This window comes from Pleurodeles waltl, chromosome 6 (assembly GCF_031143425.1).
Source record: "Pleurodeles waltl isolate 20211129_DDA chromosome 6, aPleWal1.hap1.20221129, whole genome shotgun sequence".
Taxonomy (NCBI): Eukaryota; Metazoa; Chordata; class Amphibia; order Caudata; family Salamandridae; genus Pleurodeles; species Pleurodeles waltl.
Genome location: NC_090445.1, coordinates 326,059,342 through 326,080,551, shown reverse-complemented (window position 1 = coordinate 326,080,551; position 21,210 = coordinate 326,059,342). Strand labels below are relative to the sequence as shown.

The 21,210-nt window shown below is 47.7% G+C and overlaps 1 protein-coding gene across 1 annotated transcript in view; it reads right to left on the bottom strand.

Moving 5' to 3' along the window:
- The window catches only part of IPO4 (importin 4), a 1,872,953-nt gene that overhangs the window by 1,490,463 nt on the left and 361,280 nt on the right, over positions 1 to 21,210 (bottom strand). The window contains exons 8-10 of the mRNA XM_069238173.1: positions 13,441 to 13,542; positions 13,188 to 13,271; positions 12,476 to 12,640 (exon numbers count right to left, since the gene is read on the bottom strand). Coding sequence (XP_069094274.1) covers positions 12,476 to 12,640; positions 13,188 to 13,271; positions 13,441 to 13,542 — 351 coding nt within the window. The remainder of the gene's footprint in view (positions 1 to 12,475; positions 12,641 to 13,187; positions 13,272 to 13,440; positions 13,543 to 21,210) is intronic.

Below are 21,210 nucleotides of genomic sequence, written 5' to 3'. Positions count from 1 at the left end.
CTTGGAGATGGAAGAACTTCTGGAGGAAGAACAAGCCTTGGTAACAGCAACAGACATCGTGCACAGAGTTCCCGTCCCAATGGATACGGCACCATCTCCCGAGGTTTGTCAGAAGACAAGTTGGACCTGGAGAGGGTCACAGAACCGCCACCTGTGTAGCAGAGCCTTCACGATGTACGTGGGACAGCAGGATCCACCAGCAGGTTTTTGTTGAGGTGCATGAGGATGCAGGAGAGTTACTTCTTCACTCCAAGGGAGATTCCTTCTTGCTTCCTACTGCAAACAGAGTGCTGGTGACCCTGAAGAAAGCACAGCCACAGAGGTTGCAGAAATCTTGCAGTAGCTGGAGAAACAATGTTGCATTGGGAGCACTCACAACTGGATATAGTGTTGTTTCAGTTTCAAAGGCACCTCAGCAGCAGTTCCGGCGGCCAGGTTGCAGAAGTCTTGCAGAGACTTCCTTCTAGAGTCTTCCTCGACGAATCTGGGGACCCACCCTTAAGTAACCCTAAAAGGGAGTTGTTCACTACATGCAGTGACCCACCTATCAGAGAGGGTCGGGACATCATCTACCTGGCCTAACCTGTCTGATGCTCCCAGGGACCTCTGCAGATCTTATTTCCAATATGGTAGAATTAAGTGGCCACCTGGCAGAGATCCTGTGCACCTCTTGAGGGAAGGAGCTGAACAGGGGGGTGGTCACTCTCCTGTCATTTGTGTGGTTTCGCCCCAGAGTGTAAACCGGTGGTTCCTGCACTGGTGCCAACTGGTTGATTGAAGAAGGGAAATTTTCCTTCAAAGCAGTCTGGTGTCACTCAGAGGCCAACCCACCCCAGCCCAGAGACACCTAGTTCTAGAGGAGAGGTGGTCACACCTCCCTCCTACACAAAACCCTTTGTTCTTCCTTCCTCTGCTCGAGTTAGGCTCAGTAGCAGGAGGGGAGAACAGTGTATGGGGTTCTGCAGTGGCACAGGTTGGCAGGCAGACCCTGCAAAGCTGTACAGGCAGATCTGAGGGATGCTCAAAAGGAACTCCCATAGTACACTGTATCATGCAACTAACAGTGTAGTTTTATGATTCCAACATGTTTGATAACAAACATGCCTAGGTTTGGAGAAGCCATTATGTAGTTTGACTCCTCGTGTTGACAGATGTCTACTACATCCCTTAAAATGGCTTCCCCACCGTCACAAAGCCCATGGAATGGACTCTGGTGTTTGTAGGGGCACCGACACACATCCAGGGGTTCCTTCACAATCAGGACCATGCAACCTGCCTTTGGGCTGAAGGGCCTACCATACGGGTTGCAGGAAACTGGCCTGGTGTGTGGTGAGTACCTAATGTATTATCCCCTTATACCAGGTCCAGGTATTCCCTAATAGTGAGGTGTAGTCAGTTTCTAGGAAGCCAGTCACACAGCACACATCAAAGAACCACATAGTGTTACAAAAATAAAGGTACTTTATTTTAGTGACACAAATACTAAAATACTGTATAGACAATACTCTAGTAGCAGGTGAGAAAATACACTATTATATAAACCTTAGTAATTAGGAATGGGCATAGAAAGCAATAGAAAACAGTGAGTCAGGTGAGACTAAACCATATACTAAAAATATGGAATGCGAGAGTTGGACCCCCACCCAGGTGAGTGGAATCTGTAGAGGGGTGCTAGGGGAACTAGGAACCCCAAAAGGTATGTACCAGAGCGCCGAGAGAAGAGGTAAGTACCTGTTTTTTCCCAAACCCACAGAGAATAAGAATTGTGCAAGACCCAAGCAAGACTGGAAGAAACAGAAGATGGATCCTGGCGGAAGGGGGCTTGCAAATGAAGGGGACCAAGTCCAGTTCCAGATGGAGTGTCCGGTTGGGGCAGGAGCCACTACCCACTCTTCTGGAGATGCAAGACCAGGTTGACTGTGAAGATCAGGAGTCGGCTATGCAGCACAGGAGCAGCAGTAGAGTTCCAAGAGTGATGCAGTCAATGTCCCACGTTGGAAGAAGAGTTGCAGTCCATCAGTGGTGTGGAAAAACCACCAACAAGCCTTTGCAAAGGCAAGAGTTGCAGAGCTGCTGGGGATCAGGAAGGTTCGAGGGGACTCAACCCAAAGAAGGAAGTACCAGGCGACCCTCAGCAGTGAGGAGAGCCAGAAGTCAAGGATGCAGCCTCCACAGGCAACTCACAGGCAGCCGACACAGGAGTCACAGTGAGGCCCACTCAGCACACCTGGAAAGGAGTCCCATGCTGCTGGAGCAGCAGGCCGGAGATCACGCATTGCAGAGAAAAGTGCTGGGGGCTACACGGAGCCTGAAGATCCCCTGGAAGAACAGCCAACAAGTCTTGGTAGCTGCAAGAGTCCTGGTGCACAGGTGTACTGTCCTGCAAGGAGAGGCAAAGACTTACCACATCCCAAGTTGGATAGTTGGTTGAGAGGACCGAGGGGACCACTCAAGACCACCACCTGTGTTGCAGGATCCACGCAGCTGGTCGTTGCTGCAGTTGGTGCCTGCAGATGCAGGGGAGGGACTCCGTCACTCCAAGGGGGATTCCTTCTTGCTTCTTGGTGCAGACTGAAGACTTACGACCCTCAGAGGATGCACAGCCAGGGAAATGTTGCAGTTGCTGGAAGGAGCAGGAAAAACAATGTTGCAGAGTGAAGTCATCACTGGAGCTGCAGTTTGTAGGTTCCTGTGAAGTCCAGTTGCGGTTCTGGTGGCCAGACGTCGAAGTAAACGTTGCAGAGGAGTCTTGCTGGAATCTTGCACACCGAATCTACGGACCTAGCTAAGAGGGAGACCCTATATAGCCATAAAAGGGGGACTGGTCACCTAGCAGGGTGACCACCTATCAGGAGGGGGCTGTGACGTCACCTGCCTGACCTGTTCTCTTAGATGCTCCCAGGGACCTCTGCCTACCTTGGATCTAAGATGGCAAAATCAAGTGGCCACCTGGAGGAGTTCTGGTCACCAGCTCTGGGGTGGTGATGGACAGCGTAGTGGTATCTCCCATTTTCATCGTCCAATTTCACACCAGAGCAGGGACTTGGGCTCCCTGGACTGGTACAAAACAGTTATGCAAGGAAGGCACCAAATGTGCCCTTTAAAGCATACCAGTGGCTTGGGGAGGCTACCCCTTCCAGGCCATGTAACACCTATATCCAAAGTAAGAGGGTGTTGCCTCCCTCTCCAAAAGGAAATCCTTTGTTCTGCCTTCTTGGGCTTGAGCTGTTCAGGCAGCAGGAGGGTAGAAACTTGTCTGTAGAATGGCAGCAGCGCGGGCTGCCTGCAAAAATCCTGCAAGCTGGTAGGAGCAAAGCTGGGGGTCCTGTAAGGAGCCCCCAAAGTGAATGGAATCATACAACCAATTCTGGCAACAGTATTGGGGTATGTTTCCGACATGTGTGATACCAAACATGCCTAGGCTCAGAGTTACATTATGTAGCTGGACGTAGGTAGTGACCTATGTTCAGGACACGGGTAAAATGGCTTCCCTGCACTCATGAAGTCCAAGAAAATGGAGCTGGAGTTCGTGGAGGCACCTTTACTTAAGGAGGGGTGCTCTCACACACAGGTACTTGTACACTGCCCTCTGGGACAGGAGGACCTGCCATAGGGGTGAGTTACAGTGACCTGGTGCAGTGAACTGTACTGAAAGGATGCATGCACCTTTTCACGCAAGCTGCAATGGCAGGCCTGCTTACGAATTTTGCATGGGCTTCCAGGGGTAGTATAATACATGCTGCAGCCCATGGGGAGCCCCTGGTGCCCCAATGCCCAGGGTACCATATACTAGGGGCTTACATGGGGGCACCAGTATGCCAATTGTGGGTGTATAAAAGTCAGGGACAACCAAATTTAGAGGGAGAGAACAGTCACTCGCGTCCTGGTTAGCAGGATCCCAGTGAACACAGTCAAAAACGTGCTGACAGCAGGCAAAAAGTGGGGGTAACCATGCCAAATAGAGGGTACTTTCCTACAGGGGTGACTTAGTGTCCAAGTGCAGTGACCAAGATATAAGGCAAGCCTTATATCTAAAATGAAAGGTGCATGCACCATTTCACTCAGGCTGCAATGACTGGCCTACAGACATTTTGCATGGGCAACCATGGATGGAATGATAATGCTGCAGTTCATAGAAGACCGCTCGTGTACCAATGCCCTGGGTACCTAAGTACCATATACTAGGGACTTACATGGGTGCACCAGTAGGCCAACTGTGGGGTGTAAAAGTTACTATGTACAAAATTTAGAGGAGAAAGCACAGACATTGGGGGCCTGATTAGCAGGATCCCAGTATACTACAGTCTAAACAAACTCACACCAGTCAAATAGTGGGGTAACTATGCTAGAAAAGATGCTACTTTCCTACCACAAGGACTCAGTTCAGGGCCGATGAGTGGCAGGCCAACTTTCATCGCCGCTGAAAGGAACTGCATACACTGAGGTAAGTAAAGATGGATAAGTTACTTACCTGTAAATCCTAGTTCTCTTCCAGGGGTATCCTCATCAAAGTCATAAACATTGAATATTCCCGCCCTTGTGCGGGGACCCCGGAGCATATATAAAATACACACATATAAAGTATGAAATATGCACGAAAAATATATATATAGCATTTTTAGTAGACACATTTTTCATACTAAACTCATATATACATGTGTAAAACAGCAATGCAGGCTATAATCATAAACAGGCTAAAATGCTTTATTTCTATGAAGTTTTTTTTTTTTCTTTTTCATTATAAAATTACAATAGAGAATAAATATCTACCCAAGCCCCCAAAACTGGGCTTAGGGAAATAAGCAGTAGTAATCACTAGAGAAAAAAGAGAAAAAACTACATTGAAAAACAATGGAGCATTCTTAGCCAATAGGCTGCATGAAGGTTAACACAGGAGAACCATAAAAACTTTGGCACCGTGCCTTTAAGACCATGAGCACCTCCAGTATCCCACCATGCCTCAGGGGTGAAGGAAAGGTGACAGTTGGTTCACAGTTAGGTCAGTACTTTTTTACGGTGACAATCTGTGTAACTGATTCGAAAGACAGTCTGTCCTGCACTTCTAGGAGACGTGCGTCCGGGGGGGGAGGGTGGGTTGTTTATGACTTTGATGAGGATACCCCTGGAAGAGAACTAGGATTTACAGGTAAGTAACTTATCCTTCTCTTCCAGGGGATCCTCATCAATAGTCATAAACATTGAATAGATTAGCAAGCCCATCCCTAAACTCTGCGGACTGTCTAATAGAAGTGCAGGAATAGATACGTATTATGCAAATAAATTTCTCAGAGAGGCCTGCCCCACTTGGGCATCTGCTCTTGCATCTGAGTCCAAACAGTAATGTCTAGTAAATGTATGTACAGACTTCCATGTAGCAGCCTTACAAATCTCAGATATTGGAACATTGTTAAGGAGGGCAGCAGTAGCCGCTTTTCCCCTTGTGGAATGCGCTTTAGGCCTAGCTAGTAATTGTTTATTAGCCAGCTGGTAAGTATTGACAATACAAGAAACTATCCATCTTGATATCATTCGTTTAGATGCTGCCTCTCCTGTCCTCAAATGACCATAATTTACAAACAAGTGGTTGGAATGTCTAATCGATTTTGTTTTATCCAAATAAAATTTCAGCACTCTCTTCAATTCTAAGGAGTGCAATGCTTTCTCCGCCGGAGTCTCCGGATTGGGAAAGAAAGTCGGTAAAGATATAGTCTGATTGATGTGGAATTCTGACACCACCTTCGGAAGGAAAGATGGGTGAGTTTGCAGAACCACTCTATTGTCGTGAAAAACTGTGTACGGTTCTTTGGAAGACAAAGCCTGAATCTCACTGACCCTCCTCGCGGAAGTAATGGCCACCAAAAAAGCCGTCTTCCACGTAAGGTGTTGTAAAGAGGCCTTGTGTATAGGTTCGAAAGGAGGGCCCATAAGTTTTGACAATACTATGTTCAGTTCCCATGGAGGAGAGGGTCTCCGAATGGGCGGAAAAACTTTTTTCAAACCTTCTAAGAAATCCTTGACTACTGGTTTCGTAAAGAATGATTCCTGAGAAGGTGACTTACGATAGGCTGTAATGGCAGACAAATGTACCTTAATAGATGATACCTGCAGACCGGACTTTGCCAAATGAAGTAAATAAGACAGTATGACATCCTCCTGAGCCCGTATGGGATTCTGACCTTGTTGACAGCACCATAGGTAGAACCTCTTCCACTTAAAAGCGTAAGAACGCCGCGTGGAAGGTCGTTTGGACTCTTTCAAGATGTTCATGCACTCCTGCGAGAGCCCTAGGTGTCCATACTGCAGGAATTCAGGAGCCATGCTGTTAAGCTCAGAGAGGGTAGGTTGGGATGAAGAATCCTGCCCTCCATCCTGCTCAGAAGATCCGGTCTGCACGGCAGCCTCCTGTGAGGTTTTTCCGATAGGTTGGGGAGATCTGTGTACCAGAATTGACGGGGCCATTGTGGCGCTATGAGAATCATTCTGGTTCTGGATTTATAAAGTTTGTTGATCACTGCCGGTATGAGGGGAAATCGGTGGAAAGGCGTAGAGAAATATCCCTGACCAGTCGATCAACAGGGCATTCCCTCGAGATCCCGGACGGTAGAACCTGGATGCGAAGTCTGGGCATTTCTTGTTTACTTCGTCTGCGAAGAGATCCAATTGAGGTCGACCCCATTGAGCGAAGATGTCTTCGACGACTTCGCCGTGTAGGACCCAATCGTGTGCGTCCTCTAGGTCTCTGCTCAGGAAATCTGCTTCCACGTTTTGTTGACCTGGCAGGTGAACCGCTGTAAGTGACATTCCTCTGGCCAGGAGCCAATGCCATATCGTTTGGGACTCTCGAGATAGGGGTAGGGATCTCGTTCCCCCGTGTCTGTTCAAATAATACATTGTGGTTGTATTGTCCGTTTGTATTAGGAGAGATTTCCCCTGAATCAATGGAGTGAAAGACTTGAGCCAGATGGACCACTCTGAGTTCCAGCAGATTGATGTGGTACTTCTTTTCCTTGTCGGACCACAGGCCCTGAGCTTGAAGGGGACCCAGATGAGCCCCCCATCCCTGAAGAGACGCATCCGTTACCAGAGTGTCGGATGGAAATACCTGGTGAAACGGAGCACCTACTGACAGGTGAGGTCTGTGTATCCACCATTGCAATGACTGAAGTGCCGCTGTCGGTAGCCGCACTCTGTCCTCCCAGCGACCTGTCCTTTGGCTCCAGTTGCTCTCCAATGCCTCTTGGAGGGGCCTCATGTGCAGCCTGGCATTTGGGACAATGTAAATGCATGATGCCATGGAGCCCAGCAGCGATGTCACCTGACGGGCCGTAGGTGCGTTGGCTTTTAACGTGTCTTGACACTTCCTGTCTATTGAGAATAGTCGTTCCTCCGAAGGATACACTCTTTGGAGCTCTGTGTTTAGTATAGCTCCCAGGTAGTGAAGGTTCTGTGTTGGAATCAAGGTTGACTTTTGGTAGTTGACTTGAAGACCTAGAGACTCGAAAACCCTGAGCACAATGTCCCGATGGCTTCTCGCCTGATCCGGAGAGGAAGCCTTCAGTAACCAGTCGTCTAGGTATGGGTAGATGAAGATCTTTTTTTTTCGAAGATGTGCTGCTACCACCGCCACACATTTCGAGAAGACGCGGGGGCAGATTTCAGGCCGAATGGTAGAACTCTGAACTGATAGTGCTGTGAAGCTATTTGGAAGCGCAAGAATTTCCGATGCTTGGGAGCTATTGGGATGTGAAAATATGCATCCTGCAAGTCGATGGAGCACATCCAGTCTCCCCGATGTAGTTGAGGGAAAATCTGGTGAAGAGCTAGCGTCCTGAACTTCTGTTTTCTTATGTACTTGTTTAGCAACCGTAAGTCCAGAATTGGTCTGAAAACGCCCTCTCGGCCCTTTTTCGCCACCAGAAAATAACGGGAGTAAACCCCCTTTCCTCTGTGCGCAGGTGGAACCTTTTCTATTGCTTTCTTTTGTAAGAGGGCGAGAGCCTCTTTGCGCAGCAGGCTGAGATGGATTGCATTTGGCTGGTGGCAAGTGTGGTGGAGGCTGTCTGAAAAGAAGAGAGTAGCCATTTTCGACAATGTTGAGCACCCATTTGTCTTTTGTGATAGAGTGCCACTCGTGAAGATAACCTGTGATACTTCCCCCCACCGGAGTGGTGTACAGTGTCGAAGGAAGCGAGATATCATTGTTTGGCCGGCGCTTTCGGTGTGGACTGCTGAGGTCTACTTGACCCCCGCTCCCTTGTGGTCTTACGAGCCTGAAAAAGAGGGCGTCCCTGCCGTTGTTGTGGCCTTTGGGACCAGTGAGGGGTTTGAACCCTCTGCTGGAAAGGGCGCCTGTCATAAGGCCTATACCTCCGCCTGAAATCTTTCTTCCTTTCCAGGCCTACTGCCCTCATGGTGTCCACCTCGGTCTTCATGCGGGCCATTTCTTCATCTGCATGGGTACTGAACAGAGAGTTCCCGCTGAATGGGAGATTTAGGATGCGCTATTGTGCTTCCTGCTTTAAACCAGTCAGTCTCAGCCAGGAAGACCTTCTTGCACAGATTCCATGTGCGTACCCATGTGCAGCTAAATCCGCCCCATCTGCCGCCGCGCTGATGACCTGGTTGGATACCAGGCATCCCTCTTGCAGGATCTCTGGAAAATCCTGTCTGTCTTCTCTGGGCACTTTGTCTGTGAATCTGTTGAGGGAGTCCCACAGAGAACGTTCATACCTGCCCAGGAGTGCAGAAGCGCTGGAGACTCATTACAGATGACGCCGTACCACACATCTTTCTCCCCAGAGAGTCTAGATGCCTGCTCTCTTTATCTGGGGGGACCGTGGAGGACGATGCCATCGAGTGGGTTTTTCGGGCTGCGGCCAATATTACAGAATCCGGTGGCGGATCCTTTCTTAGGAATAAAGGGTCCTGTTCGGGAGCCTTATATTTTTTCAGAATCCTAGCCGGGGCAGATTTGAGTGTGGCTGGGGCCAGAAAAGTGTCCATGGTTGGCTGCAACAAACCAGGCACTAGAGGCAGTAGCTTTTTCGACACTGATCTATGCTGCAGAGTCTCAAAGATGACTGACGAGGAGGTAGATTGCTCTGGAACCTCTATATTTAATGTCTGCGCTCCCCTTAACAGCACCTCGTTAAAAGTGGTAATGTCATCCACCGGTGAGACCCTAGCAGGTGGAGAATCTGTTAGGGTGGGGGAGTAACGCCCGACAGATGATCCTGACGACGACCAAGAGGGTGATCTTCTGTGTCGTGATCGTGACCTGGATCGCCGTTGGGAACGAGACCTGCTGCGAGACGCTGTAACAGAGTGTCCAGGCCTAGCGGTCGGTTGGCGAGGAGCAGAACGAGCCCGTCCTTCCCGCGCTGTCGGTGATGGTGTTCTCGGGAGAGAGGCAGTAGGAGAGTACATTCGAGAGTACTGTGAATCTGGGGAGGCCGCTGGTCTATTAAGGCTCTCCAACCATCTTGGTGATAAGTTTATGGGTGAAACATGCCCCGATGATGCCGCTCTCGAACAAGATGAATCGCTCTGAATGGAGACCACTGGAGATAGTGCGGCCTTATCTGCTGGAGGACGATGCTCTACCCCCTGCGAGACAGGTAAAACCTGTGTCAACGACGACTGCTGTGCCGACGAAGGGCACACCGGTTGTTCTAGCCTCGACGTTGAATGTCTCGACGTGGAGCGGCGATCTCTGGACCTTGACCTACTCACCGTCGTGTGCCTAGACGTGGAGCGGTGGGTGGCCGACGGCGGATTTCGCTCATGCCGTCGTGGCGATTTCGACGTCGTGTCTCTTGACGTCAGGGGGCGTACGGTCTTTGGCGGCGAACGGGCATGCCGGTGATGGCTCAACGTCGATCGGCGAGCTGCCGTCGACGGAGATATGCCCCTGCGATGGGCACGTTCCCTCGACGCCGTATCCCTCGACGTCGGGCGGGTCGCCGTTGACAGCGATCTATGCCAGTGAGACGGTGGCAGCGACGACGTCGACGGGGAACAAACAGGTACTTTCCTACCTGCTGACGTCGACCTAGCCATTCTCTCCTGAGAATGGCCTGTTGGTTGCCTGGGAAGTGAAGAGGACGATGTTTTCTGCCTCTCATGAAGCCCATGGAGTCTGATCTTTTCTCTGTCCTTCAGGAGTCCTCTTCGACATATTCTTGCAGTGCTTGCAAGTGTCAGGGCAGTGACTCTGAGGCAGGCACACAATACAAAGAGAGTGTGGGTCTGACTGGGCCTTCTTCCCACAAGAAGGGCATTTGACAAAAAGTGAAGGCATTTTTCTGTCAGGAAAAAACTGCCAAACTCAGACAAAGATGTTATCTGTCGAGTGAAACGGGAAAAAACGCTGTTTTAAAGGATTTTTCTGAGAAAAACTCAGAAAAACTGAGAGCTCAATGCTCCAGGATCCTCTCAGAAGAAGCCGGAAAAAAGAACTGACCTAACTGTGAACCAACTGTCACCTTTCCTTCACCCCTGAGGCATGGTGGGATACTGGAGGTGCTCAGGGTCTTAAAGGCACGGTGCCAAAGTTTTTATGGTTCTCCTGTGTTAACCTGCATGCAGCCTATTGGCTAAGAATGCTCCATTGTTTTTCAATGCAGTTTTTTCTCTGTTTTCTCTAGTGATTACTACTGCTTATTTCCCTAAGCCCAGTTTTGGGGGCTTGGTTAGATATTTATTCTCTATTGTAATTTTATAATGAAAAAAAAACTTCATAGAAATAAAGCATTTTAGCCTGTTTATGATTATAGCCTGCATTGCTGTTTTACACATGTATATATGAGTTTAGTATGAAAAATGTGTCTACTAAAAATGCTATATATATATTTTTCGTGCATATTTCATACTTTATATGTGTGTATTTTATATATGCTCCGGGGTCCCCGCACAAGGGCTGGAATATTCAATGTTTATGACTATTGATGAGGATCCCCTGGAAGAGAATTTCCTTTATTTTTTACGTGCACAGGAACATATGACCACTGGCACCCTCTCACTGAAATCCAAATACCAGAACATTGCAGTCCATGTAACCCAAAACGCAACACGTTCCATGAAATATGATGCATCAGCTTATAATACAAACCCAACAGTACCTTCTTTTGCTACTGAAACGTACGATCGCTAGTGTATTAGTTGGGAATAACCAAATGGCTATGATAGTGCTTCTTCTCCTGAGATCTCTCGCTTCAAGAGCCTCTTGGTGGAGAGAGCACATTCACAGTGGAAAAGTAATGTCCTCTAGCCAATGCTCTGTAGTCCAATGTCTTCCCACTTCAAGTTTTTCCGACAGTCAAATACCTTCTTCATCTGTCAGTGCTCTTTAGCCATTTTCTGTTAAAATTTACAATCCTGGTTGGAATGGGAAAGTGGGAAACGGACTACACATAAATCATGTGGGTCCAGGGTTACCTTTGTTCTCCCACAGCAAGGCATTTCACAGAAGCGAAGGCATTACATCTAAATTATTTTTCAAAGGATGAAAATAGAAGGTGGAAAACATCTCATGTTTAACACAATGAGTGAAGCAAAACAAAAAACTATGTCTGAGGGGAAAAACGTCACAAAGTAAAGGGCAAAATCATCAAAGTGTTCTGTGATTCTCTAAGCAGGAGCGAGAATATACTGAGTATATCACATAACTCCTAGGATAAGGAATGCTGCAATACAGAAGCTGCTAGCTACTTGAAAGAACAGAACAGGTGTTTTGTTTCTCTTTACAGGCAGTATATCGGGTTAATTCTTTTCTCCATTTTACCTGTACATCATCTGGATTTAGGATATGCCTTTGTGGTAGGGCTGAGGTTTGGTGCTTCAATGTTCCCTTATGAATTAGAGCAACATTTTAGTAAACTTTAAGGTGCATAGGCTACGGAGATATAACTTCCTTTTGAGAAAATTACTATTTTACCTCAACTAATTGCAATTCATTTAATTTTTCAATGAAATTAATTATTCCTGAATTCCCTCACCCCCCACTGAAGAATAGGAGGGTATTCTTCTATGCTTAAGACCATCAATGGAGATTCTACAATGCAGAAATACACAAATGATGCACAAATAAGAAATGTACAGATCGTCGTTTTATTAAGTTTCAACATGCACAGAAAAATAAATCACTTTTTTTTTTTACAGGAAATTATAACATTCAAATACATTTGCTTGGAATTTTAGCTCTTAAAGCAAAAGGCACAAAGTGTTGGCTTGTCACCTTTTCTGAACTCAATCATATCCTGACCTTTTAAACCGGTACTGATGCCTCCTTTCCATTTATTTTATCATCCACAAACTCTGGTTACCCAGCTTACCACAGGCATCACAGACCTCACTTGCACGGCTGTCTCCTCACCTGTATCTTCCTTCTACCTTTCAATTATTAGCAGTTACTTCACTCATCTGCTTCCCACTTCTCTCACTTCAGCACTTCGCAGGTTGCCACAGATGAACTCACCTGAACAGAGAACTGTTTGGGGCTCTGGACTTCTGCGTCTCCTTCTAGTTCAGTGTCATCATCTTCATCATCCTCAGGGTCCAACTCTCCAACTGGGGGCTCAACACACATGATGGGAAATAATGTGTTCAAAATCGAGGGCAACAGTTTGTGCTTGAGAATGGACTGAAAAGAAAGGTAATGACACACAGCTATTTACACAAACCTTCCATTTAATCCGTTATCCGTGCAGATAAGCAAGAGCGCTGCCAAAATGTGTGGACATTCCCAAACTATGGGCATCCGAAGCATTCACTCACTCTATTAACTACAGTTTGTTCACCTGAATTAAAAGGAATCCCCATTTAATGTCTGCCCCTCACATATTGCACTTTTTTTTTTTTTTTTTTTTTTTTTTTTTTTTAACAATGTCCTGCTAAAGTTCACCTCTGAGGAGAAATACAAAAGTGCTGTGCCCCATTAAACCTTTTTATGTTTCCATTAATTTTCAACACAAAAAGACAGGAATGTAAGTTTTAAAGGCAGGTGAGCCGCGTTCACATAGCACATAATCTACCAAATCCTACCTCAAATTGCAAGGACAAGGACTTACACCTTCAGCTTTACAATGTCTGTTTTTCCACAATGTACACCTCTATTCATCCGATCCTTCAAGCTCAATCATGGCACGTCTATGAGTACCCTACATACTTAATCAGCACCCACTACTCACTTTTCCCTTCAGTTTGATCATGAATGAAATACAAGATAATGCTTTCACGCGCAGGGCATCCCCCAGCTCGTTGTTCGCTGCAATCTATAAAAGGAAACATGAAACAAATTGCGTTAAATGAAAGCACTGAGGAAGATGTAATAATGACAAACGAAAAACAAGTAACAGGAGATGTCTTGTACATGTGGAACATCAAATCTAGGTAGAGGAAACTAAGATGAACTTTTGTGGTGGCTGCTCTCCAGATACTTACCTGAAGACAGAAAGTGACTATCTCCGTCAAGTGTTGGGCAATGATCGAGGCTTCACTTTCCATCAGTTCGTCAAACACCTCCATTGCTTCACTGGCCTGCGCCTGGGTGGGTGTTAAAAGTAACAATGAGACTACAGATGGGAGTTTTCCGGAGTTTCACATCTTAAGTTGCTGAATTAACTGCGACAATGCAGTGTTACTTCATTTATCAGAACTGAAAGATACAGACGAGCTCTCCACAACCAAACTAGACTGAATACACATTTCCCATGAAAATTACTAGCTATTATTTAATAATAGTACCCACATAAACATACAAATCTGGACAAATAGAGTGGTTACTTGCACACTTTACATAAGAACAATTTCTGTACCCTATTGTTTCTGTACCTAAAGTGTCTTCATTGAAGTCAAACTCTATGAGATTCCCTGCCACGTTTTGCAGATCCCACAACACCTTTTCACACAGTTTACTTCGATGGAAAGCAGCAGAATATCATTCAATGGAAGTCGGCCGTGGGCCTAATTTTTTCATGAATATGTGAAAAAAGCTGTGGAACATTGGAAAGGACAGGCATTGCAGCAAATTAACTTTTAAGGGTGAATAGATATGTTGTAAGACCGAACAAAGTCCTTTAACAATGGAATTTGAAGAAAACATGTGTTGGGGAGAACTTCACAGAAACGACTAATCAGTCACTCTGTGGGGTAGGGACGGTGGCCTGAAGCAAATCCGTTTGGTGTCTGCTTGCCACAACTAAAGACCGTCTCCTTCAAGATGTGGATGGTGTCAGGCAGACTGCTGTGGTGCTGAGCCCGCTGAAACTAAATATTCCTCTATTTGGACTGCATGTGCCAATTGGTGTGCTGGACAAGAAGGATGCATGAGATAAGTAGCCCAAGAAACCTAAGAACCATCGACACCAGGTCCAAGATTGAGCACAACATACTGAGATGACATTCTGAATGTCCAAAGCTTGCTGTGGTGGTGGAAATGCCTTGAATGCCACCACGTCCAGGATACTTCAATATAAGGAAATTCTTTATGCAGTAATCAGGTGAGACTTCGGTTCTCGCAAAGACAAGCCCAGGGATGATAAAAGGGGGATCATGTTTCAGAGGAGGCCTTAGACTGTAGTGAAGTCACCATTATCAGCTAGTAATTAATGTATGGGCATACATGTATCTCACCGTTCAAAGATGAGCTACAACCACTGGCATCATTTTCGTGAGCACCGGAGGGTAAGAGGTGAGACCAAAAGGTGGAATGACGATTCGGAAGTGTCCGACCCCATCATGAGCCACGAGTACCATCAGTAAGATTTCAGAATAAGTATGTGATAAGTGATCTGCAAATTCAAGGATAGAATCCATTATTCTGGGCCCAGAGCACAAAGAACTTGAGCTAGTGTGAGCCTTTTGAGTTTGACCATCCATAACGCATACAGTGGTCAGAAGTTTTAGACTGGTCTGAGACTTCCATCTTTCGCAGGTACAACTAAGAAGCAGGTATAACATCTACTGCCCATCTCTGACTCAGGTACTCTGTTGATGACAAGCCTGGCTAGAAGACGGTTGGATTCCTGAAACAGAATGCTGGCTTGGAATGGTAAAACGTATTCTGGTAAGAAGCAGATGCATAGAGGGAACAAAAAGAAAAGTGGTAGAGCACAGCTGCTTTGTAAGATCTGCTGCACCATTACCTCAATGCAATGGATTTTCAGCATGGGAGAAAGAAATGGGATCATGCCCCCCTATTGGCTGATTGTAGCCCTGAAATGGCAAATGAGAAGGATCCTCCTAACCAGCCTCCAGCACCAGTGTTCTCTCCTCAAACTGTACCATTGTTCATACAATTGGCACATCCCTGGCACACAGCTAAGTCCCTTGTAAAAGGTACCAATGGCACTAAGGGCTCTGTGGCCAGGGAAGGTCCCCAAGGGCTGCAGCACCTATCGTGTCACCCTAAGGCATATGAACACTGCCCTTGTTTGTGCTGGCAGGGAGAAAAAGACAAAGTCGACATGGCATCCCCCTCAGGGTGCCATGCACACAAAAGACTGCCTGTGGCATAGGTTAGTCACCACTCTAGTAGGCCTTACAGCCCTAAGGCAGGGTGCACTATACCACAAGTGAGGGCATAGCTGCATGAGTAATATGGCACTCCAGTATCTAAGTCCATTCAGAGACATTGTAAGTGCAGTGTGGCTATATTGAGTAAATGGGCTGGGAATTTGTCATTATGAACTCCACAGCTCTATGATGGCTTCACTGAAGTCTGGCAAGTTTGGTATCAAACTTCTCAGGACAATAAATCCACAATGATGCTAGTGTTGGATTTATTGCAAAATGCACCCAGAGGGCATCTTAGAGATGACCCCCTGTATTTTAGCCAAACTTCTAGTGCAGGACTGACTGGTCTGTGCCAGCCTGCCACTGCTAGACAAGTTTCTGACCTCATGGGGTGAGGGCCTTTGTTCTCTCTGAGGTCAGAAACAAAGCTTGCACTGGGTGGAGGTGCTTCACACCTTCGCCTTGCAGGAACTTTAATAGGAAGCCTGAGCCTTTGAGGCTCATGGCCAGGTGTTAAAGTGTCCCAGGGCACTCCAGCTAGTGGTGATGCCCGCCCCCTTCTGGACAAAGCATCACTTTTGGTGGGACGTCTGGCGGGAAAATTAGATAAAACAAGGCAGTGTGACCGCTTCAGCTAGGACGACCCCTAGGGTTGGGAGCTGAAGGGACCCCCTCCCTACAGAATCCTCCATCACAGTTTGGAGGACCATGACCAATAGGGTTTGGTCTGTGTCCTCCTCCCCAAAGGGAGTGGACACCAGAAAGGTGTAGTCACCCTCAGGGGCATTAGCCATTGGCTACTATCCTCTGCCCCCCCCTGCAACGCCCTTAAATCTAGGATTTAAGGGATCCCCTGAACCTAGTTCATCAGATTCCTGGCGACCTCAATAAGACAAGAGGAAAGAAAAATTACTGCTAAGCTAATCCCCAGCAGGAAAGACTGCAGACACAAACAGATTTGGCCCCAGCTCTACCGGCCTTTCTCCAGCTTCTGAAGCCCCTGCTACAAAAAGGTGATACTTCCTGCAGGACCAGCGACCTCTTAAAAGCCCCAAGAGGACTGCCTGCCCACCATAGGACCAAGATTTCCTAAAGACAGCTGCTCTTTCCACAAAAACTCCAGCAAAGGACTCCAGAACTGCCCCGAATCCTTGAGTCCTGCCCACTCTGCACCCTACTCCCACAGCCCGTGTCCAGGCGGCCCAACAGTCTGGAGCAAGTCCCCAGGCGATTCTGACCTAGTGTCAACCATGGGTTGACCTCGCCTGACCAACACAACAATGCCTGCAGACCAAATCTAGAGGACCCCACTGCCCATGAAGGATCCGGACAAAGATACTTGACGCCAAAAGGTACCCTGCACCCGCCGTCCCCTGGCCTTGGGGATCCAGACATCCTGTATAGAAGGCAGCCCTCCTCTTTGTCCAGCCTGTGGTTTCCCTGAACCAACCTCCTGGACCCCAGCCTGCAGCATACTTGTGACCCTGGGGTTCCACTATTCAAGAGCATTGGGAGCCCAATGCTGAGTTTGCACCCTGCCTCCCCTGTGCCACTAAGGGTGTGTGTTTGGTGCTGATCTGTGCCCCCCATGCAGCAATTTGATCTCTGCACCCAGCCAGCCCAGTGTTGCTGGTGGTGGGTGTTTAGGGTTAACTTGAACCCCAACCTGTGGACATCCTAACCCCCGGAGACTGGAACTGTATATCTTGTACTTACCTGGAAACTGTAGAAATTCCCGACCCCTCCCCCCCCCCCCCAGAACTGTCTTTGAAAATTGCAGTGTCAACTTTTAATACAGATTATTGCTATTTACTTAAAAACCGTTTAACTTACCAAACTGAAACAAAGTGATGCTTATACATATGCTTGCTACGTACTTGCAAATGTACTTACCTGCAATCAGAATCTTGTGGTTCTAAAAATAAAGTAAAATATATCTTTGCTATATAAAAACAATTGGCTGGGAGTTAGTCATGAAGTGTGTGCTTCATTTATTGTCAGTGTGGGTACAACAAATGGTTTGCACTACCCTCGGATAAGCCTAACTGCTCGACCACACTATCACAAAAGACAGCATGAGTGTTATCTACTTTAACTTCTGTTAAGCCTCTGGGGAACCCCTTGACTGTGCACACTGTATCTTTGGTATAGTATATAAGGAGCCAGGTTCCTTCAGCTGCAACCTGCTAGATGTTAATGCCTTTAACAATGAGTGATTAGCTGATGCTGTGTGTACTGCTGAAGAGGACCACCTGGACCCCCCCCTCACCACTGAAGATGTACTGAGAGCAATGAAGTCCATAAACTCCAGGGTCCCCACGGACCCATGTCCCCACCACATTTTCAACAGAGCCCCAGACCATATCACCCCCAAGCTCCACCTCACCATCAACCACTCACTGGCTGCTGCTACCTTCCCCGACGACTGGAAACACGCCTAGATCAACCCCCTCCTCAAGAAACCCTCGGCAGACCCCACAGACCTAAAAAACATCAGGCCCACCTTCCTATCTCCATTTGCTGCGAAAGTTCATAGAAAAAGCAGCCAACAGCCAACTCGCCACATTTATGGAAGACCACAACATCCTCGACATCTCCCAATCCAGATTCAGGAAAAACCATAGCACTGAAACAGCCCTCCTGGCCGCAACAGACGACATTCGCTCCCTGCTGGACAAGGGAGAGACGGCGGCACTCATCCTACTACACCTCTCAGCAGCCTTCGACGCAGTGTCCCATCACAACCGGATAAGAAGACTCCACAAAGCCGGCATCAGAGAAAAGGCCCTCGACTGGATACAATACTTCCTCTCTAGCAAAACTCAAAAGTGAGACTCGCCCCCTTCCTCGCAGATCCCACACCTACCACCTGCGGCGTGCCCCAGGGATCCTCCCTCAGCCCCACGTTGTTTAACATCTACATAGCCCTGCTAGCCACCCTTGTCACAAACTACGGAATGAACATAATCTCCTACGTCGACGACACCAAATTCATCCTCTCCCTCACCAACGAACCTGACAAAGCCAGACAACTTCCACGAAGGCATGGAAGCAGCAGTCACCAAATGGATGACAAACAGCTGTTTTCAACTCAACACAAACAAGACAGAAGTACTCATCATGGGCCCTCAACCCAAAGCATGGAACGACTTCTGGTGGCCACCCACCCTCTGAAACCCGCCCTCGCAACCCCAGAATCATCCTGGACTCAGACATCAGCATGAACCATCAAATCAACTCAGTCACCTCCACCTGCTTCCACACCCTTCGCCTCTTATGCAAGTCCTTCAAGTGGAACCCCCTCCAACATAGAAAGACCGTCACACACGCCCTCATCACCAGCAGGCTGGACTACGGCATCACACTATGCCGGAATCAACAAAAGACTACCCGCAAACTACAAAACATCCAGAATGCCGCCGCCAGTCTCGTCCTCGACCTACCTTGACACTGCCACATCTTGCAACACCTGCGACCAATACACTGGCTCCCCATAGAGAAAATAATCACTTTCAAGATCTCACCCACGCATACAAAGCCCTCCACAACACCAGACCACCACTGAACCAGCGACTCAACTTCCATGTACCCCACTGGGCCCTACGCTCAGCCCAGCTCGCTCTTGCAGAAGAACCCCATATCAGGAAAACCACAACAGGAGGACGCTCCTCCTACCTCGCAGCCACCGCCTGGAACACCCTTCCTCTCCAAATCAGACAAACCACCTCCCTCCTCGGCTTCACAAAGGAACTGAAGACATGGCTTTTTTAGGAACCATCTCACCTGTAAACGCTACACTCCACCCTCGCCCCCAAGCGCCTTGAGATCCTAAGGGGTGAGTAGTGCACTTTACAAGCACTGGTTGATTGATTGACTGCTTTGACATTGTACAGGACCGCTTCTTTGATGTCAAATAGGGTCTTGGAGGCAGTTGCCTCAACATGAAACAGGTTAACCGCCCTTGACGTCGAATGGGAACTATGTATTCCAGTGGTTCCCAACCTGTGGTCCGGGGACCCCTGGGGGTCGGTGAAGCCTACTCAGGGGGTCCGCAACTACTCAGAAAATTAAATAATATTAACAGTTTAGGTCCCCAATGACTCACTGGGGGGTCCCTAGATTCCAATAATGATTCAGTGGGGGTCCCCAGGTTCTAGTAATGATAGAATAGGGGTCCAAAGAAGTCAGAAGGTTGGGAACCACTGATGCACCAGGTATTCCCATATCTGGATGATTGATTACTAAAGACTCCGAAGATCTCTGCCCTACGTCGCTCTCTCACAACCATGTTACATCTCTGCCAGCAACTAGGTCTCACTCTCAACAGAGACAGGTCACAACTTCAACCTACCATAAGGAAGGTGTTTCTGGGTGCTATATTGGACACAACTCTTGTAAAAGCCTTTCCTGCAGAAGAACGACAACTCAGGATTTTGACTCTGGCAGACTCGGTTTGAAGAAAAAAAGTCTTTCAGTTCAGAGGTTCAAATCATTACTTGTGATGATGTCCTCCTGTATCAGCCTATTTCTGCACTGTCTTCTTCGGATGCGCCCTCTTCAGGAAGAGCTCAACAAACAGTGGAAGCAGGTGCAAGGGTCCTTCGGGGACATCATTCCCATAACACCAAGGATGGTCCACTTCATCCAGTGTTGGTCAAAGCCTGCAAATATTTCAGTAGGTCTGGAGTTCCTGGATCAAATCCCTCCGTTTACGATCACAACGGATGCTTCGATGGAGGGGTGGGGAGCATGTCTGCAAGATCTGCAAGTCAGTGGCAGATGGCCCAATTCTCATGCGACGCTACACATCAAACTTCCCGAACTCAGAGCTGTGTACCTTGCACTTCAAGCTCTTCTACTGAGAATCCGAGATTCGTCGGAGCTGGTCCGGACGGACAATACGACCACCATGCACTACATAAAAAAGCAAGGCGGAACTCAGTCTCACTTGCTTTCCACAGAAGCTCAACTCATCTGGACCTAGTGCATTCGGAATTCAGTGCACATACATGCAGAACATCTCCTGGGAGTATCAACACCACAGCAGACTCACTAAGCAGGTTAAGCACATCTTCAAATTAGTGGGAGCTGAACCAGACAATGCTAGATGCAGTCTTCCGCAGGTGGACTCCGAACCTGGACCACTTCACGACGTCTCAGAACGCGAAATGCCAGTTTTATGCAAGCTGGCATCCCCAACCAGGGCCGTGGGGAAACGCCCTTTCGATAGCATGGTCATGGATTTTTGCTTACGCCTTTCCTCTGATACCCCTTCTTCCACGGGTCATCAGCAAGATCAAATTGGAGCCCTGCCAGATAATTCTAATTGCTCCAGCCTGGCCACGTCAATCGTGGTACACAGAGCTTCTGTTGCTGTCCTTGTGTCCTCCCATCAGGTTAGCACCCACACCGGACCTGCTCACCATCAGCCAGGGCCAAGTGAGGCATCCGGATCCCAAGCATCTCAGATTATGTGCATGGCTCCTTAGTTCAATGAATTCGCCCATCTAGATATTCCCATTGACTGTAAAACAGTTTTAGCTAAAGCAGGTGCAGGATAGCACCAACAAGACGTATCTTAAAATGGAAGCAGTTTTGTTTATGGTGTACTGCAAATAACATGTAACTGCTTACATCTGCTCCAGAACAGGTTTTACCGTACCTTCTCCACCTGGTGAAGTCTGGTCTCGCCCATGC